We start from the raw sequence: 8,506 nt of genomic DNA, 5'->3' as shown, positions 1-8,506 counted from the left end.
GTTATGCCCCACAGGTAGGTTGTGAGTTAGAGGAGAAAGAGAGATTCTGGAGTGGGAGAGAGTGTAGCCAGACAGCATAGAATGGTGGTGTGTAGGATGTCTTTGATGGTCTGTAAGAAGAAAAGGTCAAAGATAGAGATAGAGAAGAAAACCAAGCGGTGGAAGCTGGAAAAGGAGGAATGTTGTGAGGACTTTAGACAGAAGTTAAGGCAGGCTCTGGGTGGTCAGGTAGTGCTGCCAGATGACTGGGAAACTATAGGGGGATAAAGTTGATGAGCCATACAATGAAGCTATGGGAAAGAGTAGTGGAAGCTAGGTTAAGGAAGGTAGTGGAAATTTGTGGGCAGCAGTATGGCTTCATGCCCAGAAAGAGCACAACAGATGCAATTTTTGCTCTGAGAATTTTGATGGAGAAGTATAGGGATGGTCAGAGGGAGTTGCACTGTGTCTTTGTAGACTTGGAGAAGGCGTATGACAGGGTGCCAAGAGAAGAGCTGTGGTACTGTATGAGGAAGTCAGGAATAGCAGAGAAGTATGTCAGAGTGGTGCAGGACATGTATGAGAGGAGCAGGACAGTGGTCAGGTGTGCTGTAGGTCAGACAGAGGAGTTCAAAGTGGAGGTGGGACTGCATCAGGGATCGGCTCTGAGCCCCTTCCTGTTTGCTATGGTGATGGACCAGTTGTCAGAGGAGGTCAGACAGGAGTCTCCTTACACAATGATGTTTGTGGATGACATTGTGATCTGTAGTGAGAGCAGGGAGCAGGTGGAGGAAAACCTGGAGAGGTGGAGGTTTGCGCTGGAGAGAAGAGGAATGAAAGTCAGTCGTAGTAAGACTGAGTACATGTGTGAAATGGAGGGAAGTGGAACAGTAAGATTACAGGGTGAAGAGGTGAAGAAAGTACAGGAGTTTAAGTACTTGGGGTCAACAGTCCAGAGTAATGGAGAGTGTGGGAAAGAGGTAAAGAAGCGAGTGCAGGCAGGTTGGAATGGGTGGAGGAAGGTGTCGGGAGTTCTGTGTGATAGAAAAATATCAGCGAGAATCAAGGGGAAGGTGTACAAGACAGTGGTGAGACCGGCCATGCTGTATGGTTTAGAGACAGTGGCACTGAGGAAGAGACAGGAGTCAGAGCTAGAGGTAGCAGAGCTGAAGATGTTGAGGTTCTCTCTGGGAGTGACAAGGTTGGATAGGATTAGGAATGAGTACATGTTGGAAGTTTGGGGGACAAAGTTAGGGAGGCCAGATTAAGATGTTTTGGACATGTTCAGAGGAGGGAGAGTGAGTATATTGGTAGGAGAATGTTGGACATGGAGCTGCCAGGCAGGAGGCAAAGAGGAAGGCCAAAGAGGAGGTATATGGAGGTAATAAATGAGGATATGAAGCTAGTGGGTGCAAGTGTTGAGGATGCAGAAGATAGGGATAGGTGGAGAGTGATGATTCGCTGTGGCGACCCCTGAAGGGAAAAGCCGAAAGAAGAAGACTCAAATTCTGATGATTAGTTTGAATTATTTTAATAATCTCACTGAGCCAATGTTAATTCACAGATAGAATATTATATGTAAAAAGGAGTGGAGTGTTTTTTTGGAGATGGACTCACATCGTATTGCATAATGAAGTTGTAGTCACAGGAAGCTCCCTGGTTCAGAGAATTGATCAGGTTGAAGTTGTACTTCATGTCTACAAATAAAGCAAACCCAAACAAAATGGTTAAACACATTTTTGTTTGAGAGTGGTTAGTCTTGGAATTGTACCATCAATAATGTTCTCCCAGACAATATGGATGTAGTTGTAACGATCACTGTGGATCTGTTCATGGTTGAACCCAGAGAATGGAGCAGCTCATGCTGGATTGTGCTGAGGTAGATACAGCTATAACAGACCAGAGAAACCGTCTGACAGTAATCTTGTCTTCCAACTGAAGAGTAGCATCTGCCAAGTAAACAGTTATAAAAAGAAACACTCTGAGAAATGTTGATTTTCAACTATTGCTTTTAAAATGCATGTGTAATTATAAAGTGCATCAAGGGACTCAACACTGATGTATCCCTCTTGTTGGTACATGGTATGAATCAGCTGCAGGAGACAGAAGAGAAGGAGTTCAGACTATGCTGGATGACCTACAGCTGACTGGAAGCTTTGTACTGGGTGCAAAGTTCAAACGTCAGTAAAAGTTATCGATCCTTTAGACTGTAGCCACAGTACGATTATCATAATTTGATGCAGAACAAAATGTTAACTATACTTAAGGTTTATTACTGTTATTATACTATCTACAGTATAAGCACTGATTGTTTAGATCATATCGGTTCGCAATATCAAAACCTACATCATCAGCTAGTTTATTATTTCAATCAATTACATGCTTTATTGGTTGGCAGTAGGATTGCCCTGTATTGATAGGGCACATAGACATAGCCTTCAATGAGTTTTGGCGACATGTAAGTAGCAGTGGTACAGGGATCAACATTCCGCTCACTATTATCAGGAATAACAATGTTTCTTTCAATCAGCTTAGGCCCATCAGCATTACAAGCTAAAAAAAAAGAGGATGGGAGAATTAACAATTACTCAAAGACCTTTCATATACCAAGGACATTTCAGTACGAATATTCTTAAATTTAATACAGAACACTGCAATTTCTCTTATTAATTATTTATAGATGTATAAATATGCATCAAAATATTTTATTATTATAATCCATAACAATGAGGTTTTATGTGTATGAACATACCGTTAGCTCTTCTTATCAGCTCTCCCACAGAAAAAGTCAGCAGAAGTGTTCTTAGCAGCTTAGCAGCTATGTAATGGTGATGCAGTAATTGCATTGTTTTTAATTCTGTCATTGCTTTTAATATATATTACCATATTAAATTCTGTACAACTGATTTTAGGACTTTAGACATTTAGGACATACCAAGGTACGTGAGAAGAAATGTGATACGTGAAAAGCAGAAATAAACTTAATTTTCTAAATTACTAGGAATAAATGATTGATTGATTGATGGTCCCTGGTGGTTTAGCAGCTAAGGATCCCGTACTCTCACCGCCACAGCCTGGGCCTGTGAACCAACCGAGCCACTGAGAGTGTACTCTCAGTGCCAGTCTCAAGCCCTGATAAAATGGGAGGGTTGTGTCTGGAAGGGCATCCAGCATAAAACCTGTGCCAAATCAAACATTCAGGCCAATGATTCACTGTGGCAACCCCTAAAGGAAGCAGCCAAAAGAAGAAGAACAACAATGATGATGATTGATTGAATAGTATGTACATAGTATCTTGTTAGTATAGTACTATAATTGTACTATAGTGTCACTTCCTCAGCTCTAACAAAGCAGATGAACAGCAGGGCCAGCAGGTCCACAGTCACCTTATACACAAACACAATAGCCAGCGCTCTGTAGGAAAAGTCAAAATCCAGCATTACAAATTGCATTATATGGAGCAAGTTCTCCAAGACAGAAACAACGGTTGATAGTTACAGTATTGTTGAATTGGATAAGAGTCCAGTTTTTTGAGAAACTGCAACAATTTAAAGCTTTCAAACAATATAAAATTCACTACAAAGTTAAAACACAGTTAACTCATGAGATCTGTGTAGGTGTTCTTAGCTCAAATTTTAAAAAATTCAAAGTATAGTGCGTCAAGAAGAGAAGGGTTTTTAATATACTCTACTGTGTACTTAACAAAAAGGGTAAGTGAAGCATGTTGAACAGAATCTGCTGACTCATGAAAAAAAAAAAACGAATAATTATCCAAGTTTACATGTAGCAGCACTTTCTCAAGTTTAAATAAATGTAGCCTTGTTATGCAGGTGCAGTGTTCCCTGGTTTAGTACACAGAACAAGTGCACGCACACACACACACACACACACACAGATTGTTTCACACACAAGTTTCACATATGCATCACTATGGGGTATCACATGTAAAAAGCTTAGTTCTGTTTTCTGTCTGACTGTTTTTGAACATTTGAGCCCTTTATGATACACTTAGATAGTGATTAATGTAAAATAAAATAAAAACTTTGATAAAAATAAGTTTCAGTGAAAATTAAAAAAAAAAAAAAAAATCAAAATGTTAAATGCAAATAGTAAAAGTAAAAAATGTATATAACTGTTACATTTAAATGCAAATATTAAATGTAAAATTTTACTGTATAATTCATATGCTAATTGCCCTTTCATTCTAAATTAAGAAATTGCCAAATGCATATGGTATGGTTAGACATTATATATTTTGACATATACAGATTCACTCAAGAACCACTTTATTAGGAAGACCTGTTCAGCTGGTCATTCCTGCAATTATCCAATGAGCTAATCATGTGGCAGCAGCACAATGAATAAAATCATGCAGATACTAGGCAACAAAAATGCACAGTTGAAGATTGGAAAAATGATGCACGGTCTTTTCTTTAACTGTGTCCGCCGAAGCCTTACATTCCTGTTCATGGTCTCAAGGAGCATTTTCTGCTCATCACAGTTGGAAAGAGTGGTTATTTGAGTTACTGTAACTGTCCTGTCAGGTCAACACTGTCTGACCATTCTCCCCTGACCTCTCTCATCATTCATGCAGAACATGCAGCATTCATGCAGAACTGCCACTCACTGGATGTTTTTTGTTTTTTGCACCATTGTGTGTAAACTTAGAGACTGTTGCACATGAAAATCCAAGGATCCCAAACCAGCCCAACTGGTGCCAGTAACCATGAACCATGACTCTCTTTCACAGTAACTCTCACAGCCATACACTCAGTGACTTTCAGTAGCCACTTTATCCTTGTTAGGGTCGTGGGAGATCCAGAACCGATCCCCTTATCCAAGTCTTCTTGGACACGTCTCTACTAGCTTTGCACGCCTGGATTTTGGGCAGATTATCCCCTTCTTCATGGTAGATCTTCTCAAGGTGTTTCCCCCTTCCACCTCCTGGGATAGGCTCTGGATCCAACACAATACTGACTATGATTACTGAGGTTACTGCAGATGAATCAACAATATATTGTAATTTTTTGTAATTCACTTAGAATAATCAGTATATATTCAGTTAAATCAAGTGTTCCTTGTTTGTGTAATCTGTTCAGTCAAATCAATACATGATCTATGAATACAGCACCAAAAAGTTATAAACAACAAAAATAAAATGAAAGATTATGTGAACAGTCTACGTGAATGTTACATTTTTAAAAATCTTTTTGTCCCCTGTAATTTATCACTCCATGCTGATCAGTGGGAAATCTGCACCTGCTTTCTATACAGCAACGTTTCTTGAGAAACTGTTGCTGTATGTTAACAAGTTGAATGATAAGTTTTTCATGATCCAGCAGCTCCTGTTCTACATGTGTTGCACATGTGTTTTGTGTTGTGTACACAGTAAACGCTATAAAACCCCTCGTTCATGGTAGCACTGTACATCGCTTCTTCTTTCTGGAAGTGTGAGGTATGAGCACCTACACGACTAGATAGTTTAATCCATTTCTTAGTTATGCAAAGAACTTTGACTTTCTTGTTTCTGTGTGATCATTTGTTTCATATCTGATGGTAACTGTGCTGCTGGATTTTGAAAGAGTCATTTCTTATATTTTGTATAATAATGGTGTTACAGGATTTTGGCTTTTCCTACAGAACACTGGCTGTCATGTTTGTGTATAAGGTGACTGTGGGCCTGCTGGCCCTGCTGTTCATCTGCTCTGTTAGAGCTGAGGAGGTGAGATACACACATACACATATGCATTTTCCACAGTTCAAGAGGCAAAAGTGTGAGCTTACCATTATTCACTGAGCACATTACTCAGTCATTCTTTATCAATCACTGTAAATTAACAAATCAATTTTGTCTCTTTTTTCATGTACTATGTACTATGTTTCTTCTAATGTGTCCTGGTAAGGAAAATCTAAATATGTTGTACAAACATTTACTACAACTATGCAGAAAAATATATGAGAGAAAAAAGCAATAAAAACTAATAAATTTCTGCATCATTATTAAATATATTGATGTGTTACACAGCTGCTAAGGAGTTGTCTGTTGGGGAGTTGATCGAAAGAGCTAACAGAGCAATCAGTACGTGCATACACATAAACACCAAAAAGTTTTATACAGACTAACTATAATACTAAAATAGTGATGCATATTACACATCTATAAATAATTCAAATGTCTAACTGATATGAAATGTCTTTGAATATTTGTTATTTGCTCCCCCCGCCCCCCATTTTTTAGGTCGTAATGGTGATGGGCCTAAGCTGATTGAAAGAGACATTGTTGTTCCTGATAACAGTGAGAGGAATGCTGATCCCTGTACCTCTGCTGCTTGCCTGTGGCCAAAATCCTCTGATGGCTATGTCTATATTCCCTACCTCATTGCCAACCAATACAGTATGTAATTAATGTGCAAAATAATAAAGTAGCTGATAATGTAGGCTTTGATATTGCAAACTGACATAATCCGTGCTTGTAGATAGTATAATAGTAATAGTGTGCAAATTTTAATAATAATAGTAATAATAATAATAATAATAATAATAATAATAATGGGACTACAGTCTAAATTATACAGTCTAACTTTTACTGACATTTGATCTTTTCACCTTTAGCTTCCAGTGAACTGCAGGCCATCCAGCGTGGTCTGAACTCCTTCTCCTCCGTCTCCTGCATCCGCTTCATACAACGTACCAATGAGAGGGATTACATCACCATTCAGTCCCTTAATGGGTATGTTGTTTAAGTGCACCCATATTTCAAAAGCAAGAAGTGAATATCAACTGAGAGTATAATTGTTGTTTACTGTTTACCTGGCAGATGCTACTCTCCAGTTGGAAGACAAGGTTACAGTCAGACGGTTTCTCTGGCCCGTTTTGGCTGCATCTACCTCAGCACAATCCAGCATGAGCTGCTCCATTCTCTGGGTTTCAACCATGAACAGACCCGCAGTGACCGTGACAACTACATCCGTATTGTCTGGGAGAACATTATTGATGGTATAATTCCAAGACTAACCATTGTCAGCTAGTTAATCATTTGAATTTTCATTTGAATTGTTTAATCCTTTGGTTTGGGTTTGCTTCATTTATAGACATGAAGTACAACTTCAACAAGATCAATACTCTGAACCTGGGAACTCCCTATGACTACAACTCTGTTATGCAGTATGAAAAGTCAGTCCCTCACCAAACTACACTCCACATCTTTTTATATATAATATTATACTTGTGAATTAATATCAACTCAGTGTCATGGGTATAAACATCTACAGATTTGATGTGGGAAAATGATAAAATACTCATTTAGTCATTCGTTATTTCAGAACTGCTTTCTCTAAGAATGGCCTGCCCACCATGGTCCCCATCCCCAACAGTAACGTGCCCTTCGGCACGGCGACACAAATGAGCCAAAATGACATTATCAGACTCAACAAACTCTACAAGTGCTGTGAGTATTTGACATCAGGTTACACATTTTATTCATTTTAATATAAAAAGTAGTAGAATGTTTCATGTCCTACCAGACTCATGAGTAGAATAGTATGTTCTAAAAATTATGTCTGGTTGCCCACTAAAGATTCTTTTTTCTTTGTTCAGAGACTGATGAACACTGCAAAGGCCTTTCTTCCTGGTGCCCCTTTAAGACTTTGCCTACAAGGATATAAGAGATGTTTCAAGCAGCTTGACTCTAACAATAAAATTAGCAACTTTATGTCACACTCTGTTGTTATTTGGTTTATGTAGTCAATTATCAATTGTTATCAGAGTGAATAACTATGTTTTGTGGTATCCTGTTGCATAACAGGGTTTTCAAATGAATTAATGCAATACACCATTAATTTTCTCTAACATTCTGAAATTGTTAACAATTAAAAATTGTAAAATCACTGTGGTATAAGGAAAATGACACACTTTGGACCTTGTTGTCATGACAAAACATATTCCACTTCACTGTGGTGAAGAGGAATTACTTCGGAATGGTTATGAAGGTACTTTCCTAATATTTAACATGAGCACATGAACTATATGCTGAAGCTAGCTAACATAAGATAAAAACTGTAACCACCACTTTAATCTGGTAAACTAAATGGCAAGGCATTATCACTTTCAAGTCAGAATAAGGAGATATTTTCCCATCCTCCCAAATTCTTTTCCCTGATGTGAGTGGCTACGTTTACATGCAGATCCATATTCCCATCGGAATTGGGCAATATTCTAGTTAGTATTGAGTCATGTAAATGCTGCAATCCACTTGCTCTATTCAGATTAAGACAATATTCTGATTACCCAAATTCCCACCCCGAAATATGCCTGGAAATTTGTTGCATGTAAACACCTTATTCAGAAAATCCACTAAAAGGAGAATTATGCGCATACTCAGTCAGCAAGGAATTGTGGGTGCTAACAGATGCTTAGCTGTAAGATAGGTATTTAAGAATGGCAACTCAGGCATACTTAGAACAACCATGAATGCAGGAATATTCCGATGCCTGTACGCATATAAATATCGTATTCGAATTTGGCTGCA

General features: G+C 38.5%; 1 protein-coding gene across 2 annotated transcripts; it reads left to right on the top strand.

Moving 5' to 3' along the window:
* Positions 1–5,377: 5,377 nt before the first annotated feature.
* LOC128317033 (high choriolytic enzyme 1-like) lies at positions 5,378–7,690 on the top strand. Of its 2 annotated transcripts, none has more exons than XM_053229290.1 (9): positions 5,378–5,434; positions 5,600–5,701; positions 6,013–6,058; positions 6,218–6,373; positions 6,592–6,709; positions 6,797–6,975; positions 7,071–7,152; positions 7,302–7,426; positions 7,576–7,690. In XM_053229290.1, coding segments are annotated over exons 1-9 (852 nt in total). In that variant the 5' UTR covers positions 5,378–5,392; the 3' UTR covers positions 7,578–7,690. The 2 variants fall into 2 exon arrangements, with proteins under 2 accessions (XP_053085265.1, XP_026802501.1); XM_026946700.3 differs by having other exon boundaries at positions 5,394–5,434; positions 5,620–5,701.
* The last annotated feature ends 816 nt before the right edge of the window (positions 7,691–8,506 follow it).

This window comes from Pangasianodon hypophthalmus, chromosome 25, assembly GCF_027358585.1.
Source record: "Pangasianodon hypophthalmus isolate fPanHyp1 chromosome 25, fPanHyp1.pri, whole genome shotgun sequence".
NCBI lineage: Eukaryota > Metazoa > Chordata > Actinopteri > Siluriformes > Pangasiidae > Pangasianodon > Pangasianodon hypophthalmus.
The sequence above is the reverse complement of the archived record's forward strand: the minus strand, read 5'-3'. Positions and strand labels throughout refer to the sequence as shown.

Coding starts and splice junctions, on each gene's coding strand:
- LOC128317033 (XM_053229290.1), top strand. CDS start 5,393: ATGGTAGCACTGTACATCGCTTCTTCTTTCTGGAAGTGTGAG. Junction 5,702..6,012: donor GCTCTGTTAGAGCTGAGGAG/GTGAGATACACA, acceptor ACAGCTGCTAAG/GAGTTGTCTGTTGGGGAGTT. Junction 6,976..7,070: donor CTGGGAGAACATTATTGATG/GTATAATTCCAA, acceptor CTTCATTTATAG/ACATGAAGTACAACTTCAAC.